This window comes from Mauremys reevesii, linkage group 7 (assembly GCF_016161935.1).
Source record: "Mauremys reevesii isolate NIE-2019 linkage group 7, ASM1616193v1, whole genome shotgun sequence".
In the NCBI taxonomy this organism is placed as follows: Eukaryota; Metazoa; Chordata; order Testudines; family Geoemydidae; genus Mauremys; species Mauremys reevesii.
Window position 1 is genome coordinate 29,775,735 of NC_052629.1, and position 25,961 is coordinate 29,801,695.

The window sequence follows — 25,961 nt, forward strand, 5'->3', positions numbered from 1 at the left end:
TGAGAAAATCACTTCTAATCAATAGCAGAGCTTGAAAGAAAACTCAATAAATCTAAGTCCTGTGCTCTAATCACTACACAATGCACATGCTAATTACACACATAAACTCAGGGCCTGAGCCATTGATTTAAGGCCCACACATACGTAATTACACACCTGCTAGGCAAATTACGTTATTTTCCAATTTGGTTTTATTGATTCTCAAATAATTCCAATTTCCTTTGAAAATGATTTTAATTAGTTTAAAGAGACACCCAACAGTACTGAGGATAAGCTGGAAGTTACGTTTTGTTTTGGCAAGTCTCACCTATCACTCTGCCGGTTCAATATTTCTGTGCATTAAGACTTTCAGATTATTAAGATTCTAAAAACATACAGTTGTAACTTGAGGATTTTACTGGTCTATGTAGGCAAACCCTCCAAGAACTTCCTAATGGACTTCTCCTCCTTTGGAAATATAACAAAGTGAAAATAAAATATGGAATGAGATAACTTCTAATGATTGTAGCCAGGCTTTCAAAAAGACCATTTTTTAAAATCACATTTATTCTTCCTGTTAGTCATGATTTGATCTGAAGATTTTATCTAGTATAGTGCAATTTTTCTCTGAGAGTATTCTGAGGAGAAAACAAAGAAAACTAAATAAAATGGTGTCTCTGTAGAAGTTTGTATTAGGCTGTGCTCTCCCTATTAAAATTTTAACTCATTCTTCCTTATAAAATATATATGTTTACAAAGAGGTTACTTTATGTCATTGGAGTATCTCCTGAAGCCAATGGCACTAACTGACATTCAGATAAATTGGCTTTAGCCCTAAATATCAGATCATGTAACCATAGTCTAGAACAGGGGTCAGCAACCTTTCAGAAGTGGTGTGCCGAGTTTTCATTTATTCACTCTAATTTAAGGTTTTGCATGCCAGTAATATGTTTTAAGGTTTTTAGAAGGTCTCTTTCTATAAGTCTATAATTTATAACTAAACTATTGTATGTAAAGTAAGAAAGGTTTTTTAAATGTTTAAAAAACTTCATTTAAAATTAAATTAAAATGGAGAGTCCCCTGGACCGGTGGCCAGGATCCGGCCAGTGTGAGTGCCTCTGAAAATGAGCTCGCGTGCCGCCTTTGGCATGCTTGCCATACAGGGCTGCCCAGAGGATTCAGGGGGCCTGGGGTCTTCGGCAGCAGGAGCCCCTCGCTGCCAAAGACCCAGCACTTTGGCAGCAGGTCCCAGGGCAGAAGGACCCCCCGCCACTGAATTGCCGCCGAAGTGCCAGAAGGACCCCCCGCCACGGGTCTTCGGGGCACTTCGGCGGCGGGTCCCAGAGCGGAAGGACCCCCCACCCCCGAATTGCCAACGATGACCTGGAGCGGAAGACGTTCCGGGGGCCCGGGCCCCATGAGAGTTTTCCGGGGCCCCCGGAGTGAGTGAAGGACCCCACTCCAGGACCCCCAAAAAACTCTTGTGGGGGCCCCTGTGGGTCCCGGGGCCTGGGGCAAATTGCCCCTCTTGCCCCCCCTCCCCCCGGGCAGCCCTGGCGCCATAGGTTGCCTACCCCTGGTCTAGAAGATCATGGGCTCTCAGCCTAACAGTCATGACTAGAGTAGAGCGAAGATTTTGGAACAAATCTTTTATTCTCCAAGAATGCAGTTTAGGTCAATCTGAAACATTTGACATGAATTTCACAAATAGCTTTGGCAATTTATATCTTTTAGCTCGTAGTTGGACATTCAACCAGCATGTGGGGGATTCAGGTCCAGATCCCCCCTCTGCCTGATGAAGCAGCAGAGAGAGAGAGTGAAAATGGCTCTGTAGCCTGGTGGTTATCACACTCTTTTGGGTGGGGGGTCACCCAGTTAAAGTCCCTGCTCCAAGGACTATTCAAATATTTTATACAAAATGGAACAGCTTCAAAAGAAGAGAGACCTGGCTTAGAATACTCTCTAGCCCTGAGGTTTGGGTACTCTATTTGGAGGTGGAAGACCCAAGTTCAGATTCCTGCTCCATATCAGACAAAAGGGGGAATTGAAACTGGTCATCCCACATCCTGAATGAGTGCCCTAACCACTAGGCTAAATAAGGGAGATCCCCCACCTACTCCTCCATCTGAACTGGACTTTTTTTATTTGCCTACATTTGTCAGGAATTTTCTGATTCAATTTGGGTCACATAAAAATAATGGGGCGGGGAGGACAAACTGCTTGCAAACAGAAAAAAAAAATCAATTATTTGCCCAGCTCTAGTCATGACTACACTAGGGGACTGTTAGATGAGATAGGAGGCAGCGTTGGAAGAAAATTGTTTTTCTATTGTAACATAGGGAGCGTGGTATGGAGGAGATTGAGAAGCACTGATCTAGATGATTCATATAGATTAGAAACCAGAGAGAATTCCCACCACACATATAGAAAACTGTCGATCCATTTTCTGAAAAACATTGCAGAACAGATTCAAGTTTCTCACTTTAATCTAGGTAGTGATGCATCTTGATTGCTTTGCTGCTTCAGCCATTTGCTTGGACTTAGAATGCTGTTTAAACTTCAACAAACTTTGGGCTCTAGAACAGGGGCGGGCAAACTTTTTGGCCTGAGGGCCACATCGGGTTTCATAAATTGTATGGAGGGCCAGTTAGGGGAGGGGGTCGTGGCCTGGCCCCCACCTCCTATCTGCCCCATCTGGGACTCCTGCCCCATCCACCCCTCCCTGTTCCCTGATGGCCCCTCTGGGACCCCTGCCTCATCCACACACCCCCGCTCCCTGTCCCCTGACCGCCCCTGGACCCCCACCGCCCCATCCAACCCCTCCTCTCATTCCTGATGCCCCCTCCAGACTCCTGCACCATCTAACCACACCTTCTCCCTGTCCCCTGACTGCCCCCAGAACCCCTACCGCGGACTGCCCCTGCTGCCGCATCCATCCCCTCCTTCCTGACTGCCCCCAGGACCCCTGCCCCCATACAACCCCTGTTCCTCCCCCGACCACCCCAACCCCTGTCCACACCTCCACCCCCTGACCACCACCCCAAACTCCCCTACCCTCTATCCAACCCCTCCTGCTCCCTGCCCCCTTACTGCGCTCCCTGGAGCACTGGGTCAGGCCAGGCTCTGCAGCTGCACTGCCCCAGAAGCTCACAGCCCCACCGCCCAGAGCATTGTGCCAGTGGCGGAGCAAGTGAGCTGAGGTTGCAGGGGAGGGGGAACAGCAGGAGAGAGGCTGGGGGTAGCCTCCCGGGCCAGGAGCTTGGGGTCCAGGCTGGATGTGGCCCATGGGCCATAGATTGCCCACCTCTGCTCTAGAAGGATAATCTTTCTTTCCCCAAATGTAGAGCTTGCCAAAGGGTTCTGTTGAAAGGTGGAAAAATATTGCATATGTAAAGTGATTGTAGCAAGTGAAATACTTAATAGCGAACAAACTCTTTTTGATGTGTCAATTACACTGAAAGGAAAATAATTGTAATACTTTTAAAAAAATAGCCTTATCAGCCACACTATACGATTTTCATGATGTTTTGTCCAATATCTTACAGGCAGCTTCAAAAGATGGTACATGATATCAAGAAAAATGAAACTGGAATAATGAGCAAATTCAAAAAGTAAGTTATAGATGTTGATATAATTGTACCTTGTTTAAAGCTCAGAATATCTAGCATTTTGTATGACTACTTTGAGGGTAGGAGTGTGTGTTTCTGGATAGACATATACTAATAACAGCTTTATTCCAGAGCTGCTCCACATGCAGGATTGTCATTAATATCAGTGGAAGCGGCTGCAGAATCAAGCCCAAAATTATTCTAGAGTGTAATCTGCTGACGGATCAGTTTGAACAATATCTACATATAATGTATTTATTGAGGTTGATTCTCCCTGGCATGTTTGTGTGTCCCCTTTCTCTTTAGGCCTCTGTTCAGGCTACCCCCTACAATTTAATTTTAATTTGAACTCCTACCTTCATGCAACTAATCAGCCATAATATTCAAAACTCAATCCTGAACATTCCATACATAATAAGTTTTAAAAGAAACCCATAACACTAAAACCCTAACCTCAAATTCTTAGTCCAGCAGTAAATTGCAGAATGATTATCATTAAATAATCACAATGTACGTGTAGATAAAGCCCGGTGTTTCTTCATGCGTGGTTATATGAATAAGACATCCTTTATTTCCAAAGTCAGACTCATCTTTTAGCACAATAGCTATTAAGCATGCACACTAATTTTTAATACAACATATCTTTCACATGGGATTAACATATATATGTGACATTCTCATTGATAATCCATGGATCATTTACTTAGGTGTAAGAAAGATGTGCACAAGATATATTAATGAACTTTAAAAAAATGTTATTTACCAGGTTTTCAGGAAGCATTTGCAATGATAGGACAACACCACACAGAATAACTCAATATAGTCTATCGATGCAGCTCTCATACACAATGGAAACTAAATAGAAGCACACAGAACACTGTGCTTAAGTAACAGCAATCATGATGGATAAATTTGAGATTGGAAAGTATTATTTTAGTATCTGCTAAGTAGGGAGTGTCTTCCCTTTGTGGGGGAAATGGACTCAGTTGTGTGATAGAGCTCTCTCTCACTGTGACCTGGTGATATACATGAGAACAAAGCAGGGAAATTCAAAGCTAACAATAACACTTTTTCCTTCACTCACCCTGTTGTGATTAAGTATTGCTGCAGCTTGCAGAAAATCTCATATTCAGATGTTACATAGGATCTATACCTATTCATTGCCTACACATGGGCACAACAGCACAAGTGAAGGGCTAAACATCTCTTACCTTTGACTGGCACTTCTTTTGTCAGTTAGGTAGAGCCTTCAGTAACTCAAACATACTTTGCCTTTGCAGGGGGTTTAACATGGTGTATGTACAAACTGCAGCGCTCTGGACCTTGATATAATGAGGAGGCTGCCCTCATGGAGCAGAATCAAAGCCCTAGCTTTCATAAAGAAAAATATCACAGTAACAGCTTTAGAGCAGTTAGACTTAACATCATCACAGTGCATCAGCAGCAAATGTCTCAAAGATGAAAGCACATAACAAAAACGAGAGAAGGATCTCAGAGTTATAATTTACAGAGACAAATCATTTTACCATGGCTGCTTTCACCTGGAGATGTATGGCTTTGATGATGTGCCCCCTCTTTAAGAAGAAGGGGGAAAGAATAAAATCTAAATGTACTTACAAGCTGAAGGGGTTGGAGGTGCAGCCTGCATCAGTCAGATACAAAATGGCCATTCTAGGGCTGCAGCTGCCCAATGCTCCCAGATTTAAAGAACCAGTTACCAGAAGAGCAGGCTGCAGAAGGATTCTGTTAAATGGTGAACCCAGCATAGAGCTCAATAGTAACCAGGAAACTATGAAATAAGCAGCTTCCTCAGGGAGTAGGGAAGTATTGCCAGATACAAGTATTCAAAATCACAGGTCTAGCTTCCAACAATCATGTGATTGCTTTAAAATAATATTTTTTTAAATTGCCTTTTTATTTGCCTTTGAGATGCACTGGGGTCACATTTTCATGCTTTTCTCTGAAACCCTCAGGGCTAGAAACTTACTGGGTTTTTTTAAAGCTGAGATTCTCATATTCACATGGAGCTAGGGCCTCAAGAAAAACACCAATTATCATTAGATGATTAAATGGCAGGAGTTGTAATAATAGTAGGAATAGACGATTCCAAGGTTCAGAGACAGGACCTGGTGGAAATGAGTTAATGTCTCATTATGTTTTTAGACTATATCCGTGCAGTCCCTTCCAACCCTATGATTGATTCTTTTTGTGGACTGTGGCTGCTTTCTCTGCATAAAGGTGACACAAGTCTTCTAGAATGTCAAGATTTTGTGGAAAGACAAGGCTTCAAAGATATGGATACATGATAGGCCAAAAACTGAATTTGTTTGATGCAGCATATGTTTTCTGTGGACACCTGTCTTTACAATGAGAAATGAAAAATATGTTGGCTCAAATGCAGGTCAAGTATAAGTGGGATCCAACTTCACTGATGTCAGTATAAGTGCACATGCTTACACCAGGTCTGAATTCATCCCATATATTATTCATAGAACATTTATATTGCAAGCCTTAAAGACTGACTGTGTGCTCCTGTAATACATTCTGTTTATTATTAATTTGTATTACAACAGTGTCTACTGACCCCAGTCACAATTGGGGTACCATTGGGATAGGTGCTTTATAGATAAGTAAACAAATGAACAGTTCCAGCCTCAGAGAGCTCATATTCTAGGCTACTTAAAATTATTTGTTGAGAAGAAATCAGAATATATTTGATTGTTCCTTGTGTGTGTGTGTGTGTGTGTGTGTGTGTAAGTCCTGTTGTATGAATATAAGTAACTACAGAGAAGAGAATCAGGGACCAGATTATTTGTTTCTTAAAAGCTTGTCTGCTCTTCTTGTTTATTCCCCAACCTATGTCACAATCTTCCTGTGAAACCAAAAATTTGGCCCCATATCTTGCTAACATGCCCATGTTTACCTTTAATCATGTGCATAACTGGTTATAGGCTGGGAGCTTTAGGTCCTGTGGAGATCATGATTTCAGAGAGGATTATAAATTCAATTATAGAACAAGTAATGGGTATAGCAGGATTTGTAAGCAAAAGAGAGCTTGTTTCCATGTCCATGTCCTTCATATTTCAAAACAGGGAAATAAAAAACAGAAGTTATGGGCTTTATGCCACAGGGTTTGAGTGCCCTCAACTCCCATTGTATTCAATTGGCCCTGATTCAGCATACTATTGGGTAAATCCTGGCCCCATGAGATTCAATAGCAAAATTCCCATTGACTTCAACAGAGTCAAGATTTCACCCTTAATGCTTAAGTAGTTTGCTGAGGCAGGGTGTGGGAGCTCAGGACACTCAGCACATTGCAGATCAAGCCTTAGATGAAGTATCTGATGAACTGTCTCTACATAAAAAAATATTTTCCAAAATTTCCTGGGGACATCAGTGACACTTCATTGACAAAGCCAGCAGCAGTAAGTGAAATAAAGAGGCTGCCAATAACCAGAATCTGTCCATTCCTTGAGATGACCAGAATCTGTCCATTCCTTGAGATGACCATGCCCACATGGTCAGCTACTGAGATGACACAACACCTGAGATCCTGCATGCCTTACACAAGCAAAACACCCATAGACTTCAGATCTCTTCTGCTCCATAACTCTGTAGCACTTAGTGTGCCTTCTGTTTTCATACAATCCTGCAGATGGCAACTGGAACTGTGGTATCTTACACACTATGCATTGAGTATATAATATTGCAAACTAGTCAGGGAAACAAACTGAAGCACATGGAGAAAGAGGTAACAAAACAGAAACAGTATAATCATATATGTATCTTAGCTGAACCAATAGGAAACTTGTGTTTCCATTTATGTACCAATGTAATGTGTTTCAGATTTCTTATTATTGATGCTCAAGGCCTTTTGTTAATAAATGGGACAGTCCATTAAAGTCAACAGTATTATATCATGTAGCCATAAACATTACAGTACCACTGTTTTGTGCAAAGAAAATATGTAAAACCATACTAAGTACATTCATAACACTCATGGGCAGCTTCTTAAATATTTTAAAGAGTTTCTTTATCACCAGACACTTCCAAAGCAGCAACGAAACATTCCACTCTATCATGAGATTCCAATTTGGGATCAGTTTGTTATCAATCACTTTAACAGCACTAGTTCAGAGTTTTGACAAAGTTTTGACCGGTTCAATTAATTTATTTTTTTAATAATAGTTGGATTTATGTAGTGCACCCAGGGCACTGCACAACAATAAATACAGTAAAAATATAACATCAACTAAAGAAAGCAATATAATAAAAAAAATCACACTGTAAGCAAAAATGGACCAGAAGAAAGGGACACATCCTGTATGAAAGGCCCAACAATAGTAAAATTAAAGAACATTTTTGAAAACAAATTTTTTTCAGCTGTTTCTTAAAAGCTGGGAGAGGTGGGCTGAAATGCAGGGTATAGAGGAGAAAGTGCCAGTCTCTAGCACAAGTGGTGGACTCTCTAAAAACAAATATTCTAGGAACACAGTGTCAGGACAAGGCTCAGTCCTGCAGTTCATTAAACACCCTGTCTGCAAAGCACTTACACTTACACCCTGTCCGCAAAGCACCCTTCAACATCAAGTAACTGAGTAGTACCTCTGATTTCAGTGGGAGTATTCCTATGCTTAACGTTCAGGACATGCCAAAGGGCTTTGCTGCATCAGCCTCAGACTGCTTAGCACATTGCAGAGAGGAAGAGTCAGACCATGGTACTTTTTTAAATTGAAGTCATTCATTCACTTAACTGCCTGCTAGGTGCTATCTAGTGTATGGTGTGCAAAGCTGCTAAAGCAGTGCTGGTCTTATATTAAATGAAATGCCTCTAATACCAGCTGATTATTTAGTGAAACTAATGATGCAGAAAGATGTGACATGTTATTTTTTAAACAGCTGTAAACATTCTCAAAAACCTGTTTGGATTTATTTTTCTTTTGGATGAGTCTTATAGAATTGAAAATTATATCTCAGCTATGGAATTCTGTAGGATGTTTCACAAACCTCCACAAAAAGAAAAAATCATTCTCTAAGAAACTTATGGGTGAAAGCCTGGCCCCACTGAAGTGAATGGGAGACTTTAGGGAGGTCAGGATTTCAGCCTGTATATTTCAGAGTTGAGTAATTTCTGTAAATCCCTATTCAGGTCTATAGGACTTTTCCAGAAGGATTAACTCACAACTTTATCAAATGTAACTTAAATACGGAACTGAGTATATTTAGGGCACTTTCAAAGTGGGTGACATTGTTTACCACTGTGATTTCTTTTGGAATCACTTCTGATGTAATTGCCTATTTTGCAGATGAAAGATCTGCTAAAGAACAACTATAATCTCTCCCTTGAACAACAGGACTTGATCCTCTTCTACTGAAGCCATTTGGAGTTTTGCTATTAACTTCAACAGGAGCAGGATCATGCCCATTGGCATTGCGTACAAAAAGAAGCCCTAAAGAATAAAAGTATTATAAATGTACAAATATACAAATATTATAAATGCAGGGCCGGCTCCAGACCCCAGCACGCCAAGCGCACGCTTGGGGCGGCGTCCCGCGGGAGGGCGGCAGGCGGCTCCGGTGGACCTCCCGCAGACGTGCCTGCGGAGGGTCCGCTGGTCCTGCGGCTCCGGTGGAGCATCCACAGGCATGCCTGTGGGAGGTTCACTGGAGCCGCGGGACCAGCAGACCCTCCGCAGGCACGTCTGCAGTAGGTCCACCGGAGCCGCGGGACCGGCAACCGCCAGAGCGCCCCCCGCGGCGCGCTGCCCTGCTTGGGGCGGTGCAAATCCTAGAGTCGCCCCTGATAAATGTACGGTAACTAGACAGTAAGCTCCCAGGAACAGGGATCATGTCATTTGTGTTTGCATATTGCAAAAATAGTGGGTGAAATCATGACCCCATTCCAGTCAATGGCAAAATTCCCACTGACGTCAATGGGACCAGGATTCTACAGTGTTGACACTCACTAAATAATATTAATACGGTGCAGTAACTTTTCTGTGGGTTTGTGTTTGAATTTTAGAATAACTAACATATTTGAAGAGACTAACAAATACAGATGTGGCCATAAATTGTTTCATTTCTGTGACGGAAACATAATTTCTTTTCTATTGCTATTTAGGTTCCAAAATGAACAAGTGGCCTTAATTTGCAAAACTGGGAAAAATACTTGGGATCGGTATGCTATTTCAGAACCACACAAGGCATGATAGATGGCTCAGATACAGAGCTCTTCTGTGCTTCACATGCTTTTGTTATAACATATTTACATATTCTGCCAGGGCCACAGCCAGGATTTACAGTGTCAGTCAAAACACTGAAGCAAGCCTTCTCAATTTATTGTCCGAACACTTACAGTATGGGCCAGGCCACACATCCCTCTCCCTCAGAAGAGTCCCTATTGGCTTCCTCTCCACCCTTTTCCTTTGTCTCTGGTGTCCTTGTGCACCGCAGCACAAATCCAGCATGGAGCAGCCTGCTGAATTTGGGGCCACCCTCTCCATCAAACCTAGACCTGAGACAAAGCATCAGCCATTTCCCCTGGCAGTGGCCCTGGTTTCTTCTTTTTAACATGCCTGTGCTAACCTGGATGAGATACGGGAATAATGCTGTTAACAATGCTTAATAACATACTGCCTGCAGGATAAGTTATACTCATGTTGTCAGGCACTAGTAACCATTCAGCAAGGAAGAACTACCTATACTTTTTTCTGACACCACTAATCAAGAGAGCTGGGCAAACTCTGTGAAAAATGTTCCATGGATATTTTCTTGAGCTTGGTAATGAATGTATTTTGGCCATGCCTGCACCATGCATACATGTATGTTCACTTTTTACAACTATATGAGCAGCAGAGTTTCACTAGCACGAACTGTGGAAGAAATCATTTGCAGAAACCAAATCTTAACATTTGCACATCTGGGTATTCAGTCAGATGCACTCACCCAATCAGGGAACAGAAACAACATTTAGCTGTGGGTCTTAGCTGAACAGTCACAAGTAAGCAGCATGCCCAAGTCTTGAATACTGAGTATCAAATTATTGCAGCAAACTGTTAAGAAAAACAAAAATAAGAGAAAAAATTGAAGGAAATCACAATGGCTCAGAAACCTTCAAGAGCACAAGAAAAAGTTACAGTCACTGTGGACATTATTCCTGGTGAATTATACACTCAGCTCTGCAAACAAACATAACATCCCAAGAAGCACTTCTTTTGGGACCTAATTGAAAGCCCATTGGAGTCAATGGGAGTCTCTCCATTGACTTGGGCATTGGCTCAAACCCAGGGTGTGGTTTCATCAGTGCTAAGGAAAATTGTTGGATTATATATTAAGAATGAGTATAAAAGGGCATTTTAATGCAAATGGTATTAATGCTTTATATTAATACAAAAAGCAAAACATTACTAGCTTCAGATACTTCCGCTCAAGCATGTAATAGCCCAAATGCACCATTGGATCTGACTTGAATAACTTCACAGAAATGTGTCTCTCTTCTTATGAGGTACTGTCAGATCATTAATGGAATAATAAATAGATCACTACACTAAGCTCCTGGGGGTGCTCTCCCAGGGCTTATAATTAAACAAACAGGAACCTGCATGATTTTAAATTCTAGGTAAGCATAGCACAGTTGCAAATGAAGAGAAGCCTATGAAGAATGTTTCAATCTTTCTATAAATAATCTTTTGGTTCACTCAATACTACAGAATCAAAGCTATTCAAATTGTATTCCCTTATGAAAAATAATTGGTGTGAGACTTTCTGTGTTAGTACTTCCATTATTGTACCAAACATGCAGTACCTCATACATGTGACAAGTGCAAAGGTTGAGAGCCCAGATCTGATCTGATACCAATGTAAATCAGTAACTCCATTGACTGCAGGAGCTATACATGTACAAAATCATTGTAAGTGAGATCAGAATCTGGCTGAGAGACAGCCTGGGAAAACTTTTAAGCCTCAATTGGAATTTAAAGAGTATGCAAATCTAAAGTTGTAAATTAGAACCAGAGAGCACTGTACTCTTTTATCACCTCATATATAAACCTCTTACTAGGATTTTTATGAGCCTCAATCAGCTTTACTTCTTTAAACAGATGTGCACATATCTATAATGTATAATGCTGCCTGTAGCTTCTGCTCCTCTGTATGTGTGTTTCTTTAAAAAAAAAAGTTCTTAACAAAAAACTCGGATTGCATTCTATATTCTTGTCTGTTTCCAAAAAGTACTCTCTTTTCAGAGCATTTGCTTGCAGCAATTGGCTGAATATCTGTGACAATGACCTGTGTCTTCAGTTGCAGATATCTTTTGTCATCAGCTTTTTTTATGTGTTGCCTTCCTGCAACTATTACTTATTGGATCATAAATGTAAAAATTATTGTTTACAGGCTAAAAAATAAACCCCCACCAAGTGTACCACAAAGGGATTATGCTTCAGGTAAGGATGGCTTAATGGAACTTTAAACTGTATATTTTTTCTAAGAGTGTTACAATTGCATATTTGCTCACATTTATCTTCTAGGTGAGGTGAATCCTAAACCATGACCAATAACTTATAGTGCAATTCTCTCTGGTAAAACGATGGACAGCAAACTGTGGAGAGCTTCCCCAATGGGAAGAACAAAGACTAAGAAGTAGTTGATAGCCAGCTCAGTGATTTGAGCATTGGCCTGCTTAAAACCAGGGTTGTGAGTTCAATTCTTGAGTGGGGGGATCTGAGGCAAAAATCAGTACTTGGTCCTGCTAGTGAAGGTGGGGACTGGACTTGATGACTTTCCAGGGTCCCTTCCAGCTGTATGAGATAGGTATATCTCCATATTTTTAAGTGCCCTGCTAGCTGACTCTCAGAAGCAGCTTTCACCTATTCTATGGGATCCGGCCATTCTCAAGGGGGAGAAGGCTCCATATCCAGCCATGCTGGATGGAGTGCCCGCCCAGTTCAGGACTTGTGAAGTGAAAGGAAAGAAAGAAATATGGGGAAATAGGTTTCCTTCCCACAAAAATGGAATCTGATGTTGGTGCTAATATAATGATGGCATCAAACATTATCTTCAAGTGTGAGTGGAGCTATATTTGCTTATTTTACACCTTCATTGTTTTACCTTTGTTTTGAAGTGTTAAGAATGGTTTTGTTAAGGAGAAAAAGTAAAACAGCAGCAGACTAGGTGGGGAGTGACTGGAAGTTGTCAGTCTAATAATTGTTCAGTGACTTCTATAGCCAGTTCCAAGTGGACAGGCTTCCACATCCCTAACACTATCATAGTTAATTGGCATCCAATTTGGAACTTCACCAGAGAGGCCAAGAACTGAATTGTCAAGAGGGCTGAGTGAGCTCTTCCTCTCTCTTCATTTCCTTTAAAAAAGGGATTCACGGGCATGGCAGTGGGGGGAAGCTTGCATTGCTACTATTCAGACTGGGGATAAGTAGAGGACTGTGTTGTCCAGCACATCAGTCTGGGACTTTCATGAGCACTCCCAATTAATTTTTAGAACCAAATAAGCAAAAGAAGCAGAATTCTAATTATCAACACTATTCAGCCAAAACCAAGTGTGTTTAGCACAAACTCTCAAGAATTGTGTGTGTGTGTGTGTGTGAGTGAGAGAGAGAGAGAGAGAGACTGGAATGCAATAGAGCCATTCTATTAGTGGCTAAGATGAATGTTTGTGATCACTATTCCATTCCCTTAAATAACTCAAATGTTTGGTTTAGAACATGCAGAGGATGAAGATGAACAATGGTCTGATGATTTTGTAAGTATATTTTCATGGGGTCATAAAGCAGTTACTCTTTCAATTAGGACCACACGTGAGATAATAATGAAAGTTTAGTTCTGAATCAGATACTTTCAGTCAAATCTACATTTCTACTATTAAAATCCTACTATATTCATGAGGTTGAAAATTTTCTAAAGTAGCCACTGATTTAGGTTCCCTCGATTTTTGGGTACCCAGCTTATAAATACCTTAGCCCAACATTCAGAAGCATTGTTAATGGTAGCTGTAGATGATCAGCATCTTGGAAATTTAGGGTTATGGTATCTCAACTTGAGCACCCAAAAAACAGGGCACCCAAAATTAGTGGCCACTTTTGAAAAAACACTGGACTATTCTTGTTTAGAAGATTTACAGATACTTTTAGATTTCACTTATTTATCAGTGTTGTCAAATTTGTGGATAGTAACTTATTTTTTGACATCACTTATTTAGACAGTGGTAGCACCCACAATGTGTTAGGCATTTTCCAAACACTAGAAAAAACTCAGGGTGAAATCTTGCCCCATTGAAGACAATGGCAAAAGTCCCATTGATTTCAGTAAGTCCAGGATTTCACCTACAGTTCCCGCCCCCAGAGACCATACAATCTATATAAATTCACTGTCCTCTGTTATAAGATTTGGTCTCCATTTTCTGACATTTCAAATATATTTAATGTTTATCCATTTTCCTTTATTCCATGCTACTTGAGGTAGACCTGCTCTAGAATCCCAGGTCTGAACACCCCTAAATTTGCATAAATTTGAGGAAAGTTCAGATCCAAACTTTGTAGCTCAGGACAATCTCTAATTGTTTTATGTTTGAGATGCCCAGATTTTCCTTGCATAAAGCGTGTGAAGATTATTCATTAGCTCATAGAAAACTAGCTAATTCCCAGGTAGATGCCAACTGGTGAATGGCTATCTTCTTGGGCTTTAGTGGCAAAGCCCCATCAGGTAGCGTTGAGGATGGTAAGGTCTCCTCAGGACTTTAGAGTGAAGCAAATCATGACCCATCCTGCCACAGGGCGAAGAACACGCTTTATTCTACAACTTGCTTCCCTAAAGCCAGCTGTTTCCTCCTGGTGCTAGTTCCTGACCTCTCCCTGAACAGAAACCAGAAAGGGGAGATAGAGGTCACATCAGCAGCTGAGGTTGAGACTAGGAAGGAACTGGTTCCCAGGGTAGTGGGCTGGTGGACAAGCATAAGGTTGTTGACTCACAGATGTGGGGGAATGCAGTCCCAGCTTAGCAGAGGGCCTGTGGTGATGGGAGAGAGAAGGCAGAAATAGGAAGTGAGAGGTCGGTGGTTTCCAGTGGTGATGAGACGAAGGCATAGGGGTACTGAAAATCAGGGTGTTAGCACTTTGTTAAATCCTTTTTCTCCAGAGCAAAAATATTTTAAATGTGTTTTATGATGAAATAGAGTAACACTAATGAAGCTGACCGTGTTCATAACTGTCATATGACAAGCAAGTGTTTTTGTAGGTTAGCAAATAATGCAACTGGTGGGATGTTTGAGTATTACTTCCACGAATGAATCCACAAATGTTTTACAAAGTAAGAAATGGGAAGCTGTGTGTTTCTAGGACAGCGATTATGAAAATCCAGATGCCCACTCTGATTCAGAGATGTATGTGGTTCCGAGTGAAGAGAACTGTGATGACAGTTATGAGCCCCCTCCAACTGAGCAAGAGAAAAAGAAGATTCCCTCGTCATTTTCATTTTCAAGGGGAGAATACGCAGGTACCTATGAAATCTTTGGCTACGCAAGCCTGTCAGCCCCTCAGCTATTTATACCAGTGGCACCATTAACAAATTGAAAAACAAGAAAAGAATTTCAGATGGTGTCAATGTGGTGTGAAGCCCGTCCTTTTCTCAGGAGTTAGCCTCAAAAGGAGGAGGGGCTGTTTGTTCCCGACCCCAAGTATCAGGGTGCCTACTTTCTGGAAGGAGTCATGGATTTGCTGGCAGGTGAGACACCCCCTCAGCATTGCCGCTGTCTCCCAAGTTTTTGTTAGTATATTTTGTAGAAGGCCTACAGGCTTTGTGATGAGCAGTTATAAACCGAATAATAAAACAATATGCATGGGAACATTGGGGAGAAATTTAACTGAGCACGCCCCAGAAATCACCCAGTTAGCCTAATCTGGGGATTGGTTCTTCCCTAGCTGATTTAAGGTCAAGCAGGAAGGGCAAAACATTAAAGGCCCGCTGTTTTCTATCTTGTTTATACCCTAACTTGTTAGCCAAGCAAGTGCAAAACAGGGGCCATAACAGCATAGGTGCCAACTTCCCCTCTTTCCCATAGGTGCTCGACCTCCCCCTGTGCCCTGGCTGTGCCCCCACTCCACTCCTTCCATGAGGCCCTGCCCCCATTCCAACCCAAAGTCCCCACTCCAACTCTACCCACTGCCTGCCCCTATTCCAACAGTTTCCCCAAATCCCCGCCCCAGCCCCGCTTCCTCCCCCGAATGTGCCACATTCACACTCCTCCCCCGACCTCCCAGGAGCATGCTAACGCTGCCAAACAGCTGTTTGGCAGCAGCGGACGGGCATGAAGCTCTGGGAGATAGGTGGAGGAGGGGGGACACAGTGCGCTCAGGGGGAGGAGGTGGGGGGCAGCAAAGGAGGGAAGCTTGGCTGCCAGTAGGTTCAGAGCACCCACAGAGTCATCGCCTCTGCATAACAGTCCCAAAGATCTAAGCCTAAACTGCCCTTAACAATTGGGAGTAGGAAGCAGGTAGCCTTAAAAACAGGACTGGAAGGAGATGACTCTGCTTATATCGCTCCAACAAATAGACCCTTCTCTTCCCTTCAACATTATATTCTGAGCCAAATACTGTTCCCATTGAAGTCAATGGAAGTTTTTATATTGACTTCAGATGGACCAAGATTTGGGACATTGGGAAAAGGAATATCAACATAACCATCCCGTCACTGCACACCTCTTCCCCCGTCTCTTTCAGTTTCATTATATGAGGCTCGTGTACTAGATATATATAAGGCACTTAACTACTATAGTGCCAGACAAGTGGCTGGATAGGTAATAAACACATTATTTGCACACTTCAAATAATGAGGAATTGTATTACCCATTCCTTGTAGGTATTTTGGTGGTACCCCAGAGAAGCTGGCCATATCATCTATTTCAGTCTCATCCACCTTGCTGCATGGGAACTTATATGCTACAGTACTTAAGGACTATAGAACATAATAGATTCTCGTCACTTCCAGTCACAGAACATTCTATATGACTTACGCTACAGGCAGAGTAAAGATGCTCAGTTTGCATAGATATTAAAACAACTCTTTGCAGTTAGTGAGTAATTATGTACTAAACTTCTCATTTCCCCCCTCATTTAAAGACAATCGCACAACCCACCAGGAGCCACTGCCAAGCAGGCCAAGTCAGTCTTTAATTAAACCCAAGAAACCATCTAAACCATCTCTGCCATCATCGTCTGTCGCTCCGAAACCAAAAGTGCCACCCAAGACCAAAGAGTTCAAAGAGGATGAGGTAATATTCACAGATACATAAGTCTTTACAGTACAGATGAATTATGGCCCCATAAGTATCATGAACTATATGCGGCACTTGTTTAATATGCTAGCCTTTCACATCTGACTGCTGTGGTTCAAATCATTACATAGGTCATAAAAATAAATGCATACTCTCACACTAGTTTCTAGTGGACATTTACCCACATCGTAAATCTGTGGAGCCATTCAGCCCACTTAGCATTCTCTGTTCACCAGAGACAGATTGCTGACAGGTGGGGAAGGAATGGAAATATTGAGCACCAGGGCAGGGCTACAGAGTACTGAGACAGTAAGTGATCAATCAGCTGTGCCACAATTGGAGCTGTTTGGTGAAGGAGGAAAGTCCATGGAAAAGCCCAGCCTTATCCAGCCACAGAGGGAGTTTAGATGCCTGAGACAACCATTGGCATTAGTGCATCTTGTCCATCCCTGACAAAACAGGCTTGTGCCATGTGGTGTATTTGACATGTAGCTTAGCTTGTAGCTTTTCTCTGCATTTTTCTCAGGATGATTATATCGTGCCTGTAGATGATGAAGATAACTACATTGAACCTACGGAAGGCAGTACTTCACAATCTACAAAACGTGAGTTTTACATGATAATTTTACTCTAGGGTAAACACAGTGCCACTGGATGTCTGTTGCTAGGGTTCATGGTACGGCTGTCAAGCTATTAAAAAAATTAATTGTGATTAATTGAACTACTAAACAATAATAGAATATCATTTATTTAAATGTTTTTAGATGTTTTCCACATTTTCAAATCTATTGATTTCAATTGCAACACAGAATACAAAGTGTACAATGCTCACTTTATATTTATTTTTTATTACAAATGTTTACACTGTAAAAAAGAAACAGAAGAAATGGTATTTTTCAATTCCCTCATTACAAGTACTGTAGTACAATCTCTATCATGAACATTAAATTTACAAATGTAGAATTATGTACAAAAAATAACTGCACTCAAAAACAAAACAATGTAAAACTTTAGAGCCTACAAGTCCACTCAGTCCTACTTGTTCAGCCAATCGCTAAGACAAACAAGTTTGTTTACATTTGTAGGAGATACTGCTGCCCAAGTTTGCTTACAATGTCGCCTGAAAGGGAGAACAGGTGTTCGCATGGCACAGTTGTAGCTGGCGGCACAACATATTTACGTGACAGAAGCGCTAAAAATTCATATGTCCCTTCATGCTTTAACCACCATTCCAGAGGACATGTCCATGCTTATGACGGGTTCTGCTTGATAATGATCCAAAGCAGTGAGGACCATCACATGTTCATTTTCATCATCTGAGTCAGATGCCACCAGCAGAAGGTTGATTTTTGTTTGTTTGTTTTTTTGGTGGTTCAGGTTTTGTAGTTTCGGCATCAGAGTGTTGCTCTTTTAAGACTTCTGAAAGCATGCTCCACACCTCATCCCTCTCAGATTTTGGAAGGCACTTCAGATTCTTAAACCTTGGGTTGAGTGCTGTAGCTATCTTTAGAAATTTCATATTGGTTCCTTGTTTGAATTTTGTCAAATCTGCAGTGAAAGTGTTCTTAAAGTGAACAACGTGCTGGGTCATCATCCAAGCCTGCTATAACATGAAATATATGGCAGAAGGTGGGTAAAACAGAGCTGGAGACATACAATTCTGCCTCGAGGAGTTCAGTCACAAATATAATTAATGCATTATTTTTTAATGAGTGTCATCAGCATGGAAGCATGTTCTTTGGAATGGTGGCCAAAGCATGAAGAGATATATGAATGTTTAGCATATCCGGCACATAAGTATCTTACAATGCTGGCTACAGAAATGCCATGTGAATGCCTGTTCTCACTTTTAATTAAGAAGCAGGCAGAATTAGCTCCCATAAATGTAAACAAACTTGTTTCTCTTAGCAATTGGCTGAACAAGAAGTAGGACTGAGTGGATTTGTAGGCACTGAAGTTTTACATTTTTTTGTTTTTGAGTGCAGTTATGCAACAAAATAAATCTACATTTGTAAGTTGTACTTTCATGATAAAGAGACTGCACTACAGTACTTGTATGAGGTGAATTGAAAAATATTATTTATTTTATCATTTTTACAGTGCAAATATTTGTAATAAAAATAATAATATAAAGTGATCGCTGCATACTTCGTATTCTGTGTTGTAATTGAAAACGATATATTTGAAAATTTAGAAAAACATCCAAAAATATTTAATAAATTTCAATTGGTATTCTCTTAACAGTGCAATTAAAACTGTGATTAATCATTGTTAATTTTTTAAAATTATGATTAATTTTTTTGAATTAATTGTGTTAATTAACTGTGATTAATCAACAGCCCTAGTTCATAAAGAAGAAGGGAAAGTACTAAAGAGACTGCAGTCAAGTGAAGGGCAATGTGGGACCCGTAGCTAGGACAGTCCCTGGGCAAAAGTTAGGGTTGTCTTTCCCAACTGGATGTTTGGCTCCTACCTCTCTTTCCATGACCTTTCACAGTCCTGCACCCCTACAACTGAGAATCTTGGTTTGGTTTGCCATGCCTCTCTTCTCATCCAAGAGTTCTGCTTCATTAAAATTCTCCACATGCTGGGGTGTCCAGGCAGATTTTTAACAAAGAGATGTGGGGCTTCCTTTTTTACTTCAGTTGCACCCGGGGTTTACTTAGCTGGGAATTAAACTTACAGTGCTAAAGTGAAAAGTCAATTGAATAGTATGCAACTCTGCACTTTCATACGGTTGACAATCTTGGATATTTACGGCAAGGTGGAAGCACTGAGAATAAGGTTACTCACATGAGTCAGAGGCTCTTTTTCTGCCACAAATGAATTTCTCAAGGTCTCTTGACTAGCCCTCAGACCTTCTTTGTATTCGTTCTCATTTCATAGATGTGACATTGGTATGTTTGTCTCCTTTTTTGTTTTAAGCTCCTGTAAACAGATCTATCAAGCCAACAAAGCCAGTTCTTCCTAGCTCTGCCAAGTCCTCTCCTGCTCCTGTGTCTCCTTTCATGAAAGGTATGCAATGTCTATACTGGTGTAAGAGGATCATCTTGCAGACACCCTGTTTTGACAAAGGGGTTTGGAAATGCAATAGTATGATTTCTGGATGGAAAAGGTATTAATATGTTGCACATAATTAGGGAGAGCTGAACCAGCTCAGACATTTGCTCATCCCTGGAAACAGCCAACTATTTGTCATTTATTTCCTCCAGTGGCACTTGGTGTGGGGGCCGGTGGATAATCTTGCTCCCTATCTATAAAATTAGGAAGTCTGAAAGCTGGCTATTCCCTCCAGTGGCAGGTATTCTTCAGAGTGTGGCCCATGCACCGCAGGTTCATCCTCATGCCTCACTTTCATTTTCAGCGAAAAGATAGGCTGTGTCTACACTGCCACTTTCAGCACTAAAACTTTAGTCATTGAGGGGTGTGAAAAAACACCCCCCTGAGCGACAAAAGTTTTAGCACTGAAAAGCACCAGTATAGACGGCCATACTCCCGGTGATAAAGCTACCACCACTCATTCGGGGTGGTTATTTTTTAATTGCCAGGAGAGCTCTTCCCTGACGATAAAGCATGACTACACTGCCCACGTCACAATGCTGCCCTGGCCGTGCTGTAACATTGGCAGTGTAGACATACCCAGATAGCATTCTGCTTAGCTGGAATGAGAGCCAGTAATCCTTCCTAACTGGGTATTCCCACTGATCTTGTTGCTTGGTAATGTAAAAGGAAATTCTGGAGCATTCAAGATCCTTCCCTACATTCCCACAAGCACCACCCATCTACATGCTCGGAGATTTTCCAACACTAGGGGGCATTCTGGTGCATAAATTCCGGAGTGCTTGCATGGTTGGTCTTTTTGTTTGTTTTTAAGTTTAAAGCAAGGAGATCAGCTCATCCCAATGTAGGGCTTGCTGGGTCATGTTGCTCCAGAGCTGTTGAAGAGGTTGCCCAATAACCCACTTGATGGTGAGTTAGCACAACACTTGATCAGGAGGAGAATGCTGAATAGGACTTGATGATGAAAAGAGAGGAGACCTATCACAAGGGGTAATAAGCACATGTAGGGTAGAGCACAGCTCTTTTGACAGCAAGGTAATTATGTAGTGAGGATTGGTCACAAAGCTGGCAAGGGACTTAAAGAACTTCAGGTTACTTGTATAAACACACACACTCTCTCTCCCTCTCCCTTCATCCCCATCTTCTCTGCTGCCTCCCTCTCTCTCCACACTGAACCTGACAATTCTGACCTAAACCTCTTGTGACTGTCTCATTGCTACAAATAAAAGTACTATTCTATAAACGTTTTTCTGTATTCTCCAAGTCCTATTAAAAACCTAGCATTAGCCCAAAGCAATTTACTGGGTGTTTTATTTCAAAGATCCATCTGCTCATCTCTTCTATTGCAAGATATTAAGTTACATTTGATGTGTTCAAAACATAAACCTATCACACATGTCTGTAAAATAAAAGCAAGTTCCCCTTCAGGTATTTCTAGTTTATAACAGCCATTTTGCCTATATTGTGTTTGAAATAGATCCCTGCACTATAAATCTGTTTAAGAATGAATAAAACTGGAATAAGCTACTTGTCTTGAATTCATTTCTGCTTTTTATTATTTTGCGTTAGTAAAAGTCAGACTCCAAATGGATCAACATAAGCTAAAAACACTTACCGGAACCAATAAATCATTGCTCAATTATCTCATTACAGCATAGGATACCAAGATGAGTTTTTAAAATACTGAATCAAAACTCAGTCTTACTGAGATTATGTGGATTCTGATCACTTTGTATATGCTTCTTTTGTTGTCATGTACTGTAAAAGGAAGTTTATTTGGAAAGAGAAAATAAAGCAAATAAAAGGGTGGGATATTTTCTTCTGTAATTGCAAACATGTGTTTAATCCTCTTTAGCTGAGTAGTGCCAATTCTATGCTGTATTGCTTTCTAGTCATGGCATTAATTGCCCAGACTGTAATCTTTACAAACTAGTTACACAATTCTTACCAAGCATTGCACGTGTTCATTTTCATTAGGAATTTGTTTAATTTCCAAGCCATAGTTACAAAAGATCTCTGTGATTTGCAGTTTTATCAAACACCTTTTCAGTGTTGTGATTTCCTGTTAATCACAGTTTCTAAGAACCAATTTTCTTGATGATTTTAAACAGATAAAACAGCTCCCTCTAGTGGGTATTAGAGCACTTGCCAGATTACAGTTCTTACTTTGCTGAAGTTAAAATATAATACTACCTAGCGTCACTACCCTCAGTGAAGTTGGATTTACATTATGGCATTAATTATTTTAATATTTGTTTTTTAATATTCAGGATTTACAATCTGTTGGGATTTTTGTGAGCAAGTAAAAACCCTGCAATATTGAGCAGGAGCTCAGGGCTAACAGTGTGGCGATACAAAGGATTCAGCCCAGTGGATTCTCACTGAAAGTTCAGGGTTTACGATTCATTAGGTCCCTTCTTCACCAAAGTTAGAGGAAGGTTCAAAGGTCATCCAAATGTGATAACGTTAAAAACTGTTCCTAGTTCAGGCTCTTTTCTTGCCTTTTGCACTAAGAATGGTACAAAAATAAAGCAACAACAAGTCCTTGTGGCACCTTATAGACTAACAGACATATTGGAGCATAAGCTTTTGTGGGTAAATGCCCACTTCGTCAGACGGTGCTTTGTTGCTTTTTACAGATCCAGACTAACACAACTACCCCTCTGATATTGGACAAAAATAAAGGTTATTTGGGTGCAATGTAATTCCTGTAATTGTTGACTGTGAATATGGATTTTTGTCCTTTTCATCATGTTTACAGTTAAAAAGGAGTAAGGCACAGTTTATTATGAATAAGACAAGAAGAATCAGTCCCTAAGTGAGAACAATCACATCTCAGAAAATTACCTTTTCCCCAGAAGAATCTTATTTTCCCTTTAAAAGCAGAACTTTGATGTAAATTCCAGACTGTATTTCTGTCAAAAGAGACCTGTGATCCGCTTTTGTAACTACAGAATATTCTTTTTCCTTCAGACGTGTATGAGGTTCCCGAAGAAGAGGTAAGACCTTATGTACATTTTATGGGTCATAGTTCCTGCACTATACATGCATGCTGCAACTTGAAAGCACTGTATCCTGTGGTGCAAAATCATTCAGAACAAATGTGAGAGTAAACCATTGTATCAACTCTTTAATAGAGAGGAAATTGGAACAAACTTTTACCACTGCGAATGGTGCCCCATTTCCCCGGTAACTTCATAACTCCATGTCCCTCCACCAAATGGCAGTGAAAACTTGATCTGCCTACTACAAGTTGTTAGGTGGGGTAAGGCTTTCAGCTCTGCTTAATGTGAACCAGCCTTAGAAGCACAGGCCTACTGGAGTATTTTCTAGAAGTGATGCCCCAGCGAAGGAAACATGAACTGTTTTGATATGATCATTTCCTTCCCACCTCCCAGTACTGACATGGCACATAACTTAGTAGCATGCTTGGGGCTACACTGATATAGCAGTGGTCATTTTCTGGCTACCCCATCTTTACGCATATTCCCAATAGGCAATGTTTTGCTGGAGATACATGCTCTAATAAATAAGATATCACAAAGGCAGCTTAAAATCCTATATTAGCACAAATGCATTTTATTAAATACAGATATGACCAAGTTATTAACAGTGCATTTTCTCTTAAAGGAAAAACCGTCACCACCAACAAGCAGGTAATGCATTACCATGAAATTCTGTTCATTATTAAAAGTTTCTTAGACCTTGTCAAGAAATATACTTTGATAACATGTGAGCATGGTCTAAATAGCTATATATTTAATACCTATGTATCACAATAGAAGAGGTACCAAATTAATAAAATATTGTAATATTTCTTGATAAACTTTGAGAATGAGAACACACAATACATATACTCAAATACATTGTGTTGTCTAGGATTACAGAGATTTTTTTCTTTTTAATTCAGTGGTTTTTGTATAATGTTTCTAACTTCACCTGTGTTGTCTTAATAGGATCACTAAACCTCTTCCACCCAAGCCTGTTCAGAGTACAGGAGGACATTCCCACATGCTCAGCTCAGCCAAAGAATCCTCTAAACCAGACACTTCTAGGTTAGTTAAAATCAGCTTACGTCTCCTCAAGTGTAGAGCAAACACTGGATTAAACAGATTCTTCACCTCGCTTCAGAGTGCCTAGCTATTGCATGGCCTTCAGACAATGAATGATTATTAGGCCATATGTATGAATTACCTAGGCAAGAGGGGGTGAGTTAAGAATGAAATTTCTCAATTAACTCTTAGTATCCTGGTTTTAATGGATTTGCCAGAGGTGTAATACTTCCTTAATGTATTTTTTGCTGTTTAACGTAACATGAAGCAGGAGATTGCAGCAGCTGATCCCTGACAACACAAATGATTTGAGAAGTAAGCAAGGTTAGGACGCTTATTATCAAAACCAAACCCACATACCCATTTTGAAAAGAAGTGTTAGAGCAAGATAGAGGGGTAGCCCTGTCCTCTCCCTTACCAAGGCATGGAGGGTCAGGACAGTGATGGAGCAAATTGAATTCCATCCACTGGAGTGGGGACCCAATTCTGGGGCCCAATAATTATGGAAGTGAGAACCCCCTGCGTGCCAGAGCCAAGCTCCACAAGGGGTCTCTGTGCCCAATCAAATATGGAGTTTTTAGGTTGGGTGCAGATTGAGGGGTAGGGCAGGACTACATGACCCCCACCCATGGATCAGGTGCATAGGAGCAAAGCTAGCTCTTGCCTATAATCTCTTCCTTCCATGTGTCTCCAGGAACATACAGTGCCCATAAGGGAGTGTGGAGGGGCTGGAAGGAGACAGGGGCTCATCCCCACCCATTGCTCTTACAGAGTAAGCCAGGGTCACCAGGAAAAAGCAGGCTGCCCTCACCCCATGCATAAGAGGGAGCATGGGGAGTGAAATTGCAGAGCTGCACCAGGCCTCCCCATGGGATAGCACAGCTTCACCCAGTCTCCAACTCAGGGCTGTGTGTTAAGGCACAACCTTACCCAAAGCAAACTGCAGCAGAACATAGTTATAACTAACAACCTATTTACTAAGGAATACTATGTATCTTGAAACTGAAGAGAACTTACACCTTTGGGCTCAGCAATTTTAAATGAAATCAGAAAAATATTTACCATTTAAATCATTTTGTGTGTTTTCCAGAAATATTCTTCCTCTTCCCAGAAACCATGCTCAGCAAAAAGCAGTGAGTAGCTAAACACCATTAGAAAAGAATGCATTTAAATGGTGAAGGGCAGTGCTGGTAACTGCATTATATACTGCTATTTGTTATTATCTGTATTAGAGACAAGTATAGAATTGTAGATTACTCTGGAATGTAAACAGATCCAACGCATCAAAGAGCTGCAGACTCATGTCATAATATTATAATTGTGGAATTAAAACTCCAAATGTATCCTTCATGTTCAAAATATTAACATGATTTCTTACAAGTCCTGATGGTATGAAAGGAATAGCTGACATATACAACCAAGATGCTGATGCTTTTACATCCATGAGTAAACCCTGTGTAGCCCTGTTAAACTGAGTAGATGTATTTGCGTGAGAGAGAAAATGGACCTTTTTCTGTATTTTCCACCCTTTGGGGTCTAATATCTCCCATGCATTGATGGAGAATACATTCATAATCCCCATTAAATCCCCAGTCTACAAATAAAGTATTTTCAATGGAAAAATTCCAGTGCCTGCACCCATGAACTTGTTGTGAGTTCAATCCTTGAGGAGGCCACTTAGGGATCTGGGGCAAAAAATTGGTCCTGCTAGTGAAGGCAGGGGGCTGGACTCGATGACCTTTCAAGGTCCCTTCCAGTTCTAGGAGATTGGTATATCTCCAATTAATTATTATTATTATTTTCAAAAGTGACTAGTGATTTTTGGTGCCCAACTTGAAGCACCATCAAGGATCCTGATTTTCAGAGGGTGGATGATCAATGCTTTCTGAAAATCAGGCCTCTTTCGAGGTGCTCACTTTATATTATTATAAAAATGATAAAAAAGATAGTTCAATCTACAAGTTGAAGCATGAAGGGACATAT

General features: G+C 40.9%; 1 protein-coding gene across 14 annotated transcripts in view; it reads left to right on the plus strand.

Annotated features, from left to right (window-relative positions):
* Nucleotides 1-25,961, plus strand: part of BLNK (B cell linker) — a 153,569-nt gene that overhangs the window by 106,690 nt on the left and 20,918 nt on the right. For 12 of the 14 annotated variants that reach the window (XM_039482979.1, XM_039482965.1, XM_039482968.1 and 9 more), the window contains 12 exons: nt 3,525-3,590; nt 9,709-9,765; nt 11,979-12,028; nt 13,301-13,341; nt 14,933-15,089; nt 16,712-16,863; nt 17,393-17,471; nt 19,792-19,881; nt 22,900-22,925; nt 23,557-23,582; nt 23,883-23,981; nt 25,069-25,111. In XM_039482979.1, coding sequence (XP_039338913.1) covers nt 3,525-3,590; nt 9,709-9,765; nt 11,979-12,028; nt 13,301-13,341; nt 14,933-15,089; nt 16,712-16,863; nt 17,393-17,471; nt 19,792-19,881; nt 22,900-22,925; nt 23,557-23,582; nt 23,883-23,981; nt 25,069-25,111 — 886 coding nt within the window. The remainder of the gene's footprint in view (nt 1-3,524; nt 3,591-9,708; nt 9,766-11,978; nt 12,029-13,300; nt 13,342-14,932; nt 15,090-16,711; nt 16,864-17,392; nt 17,472-19,791; nt 19,882-22,899; nt 22,926-23,556; nt 23,583-23,882; nt 23,982-25,068; nt 25,112-25,961) is intronic. The other 2 variants (XM_039482967.1, XM_039482977.1) reach the window with 1 other exon arrangement.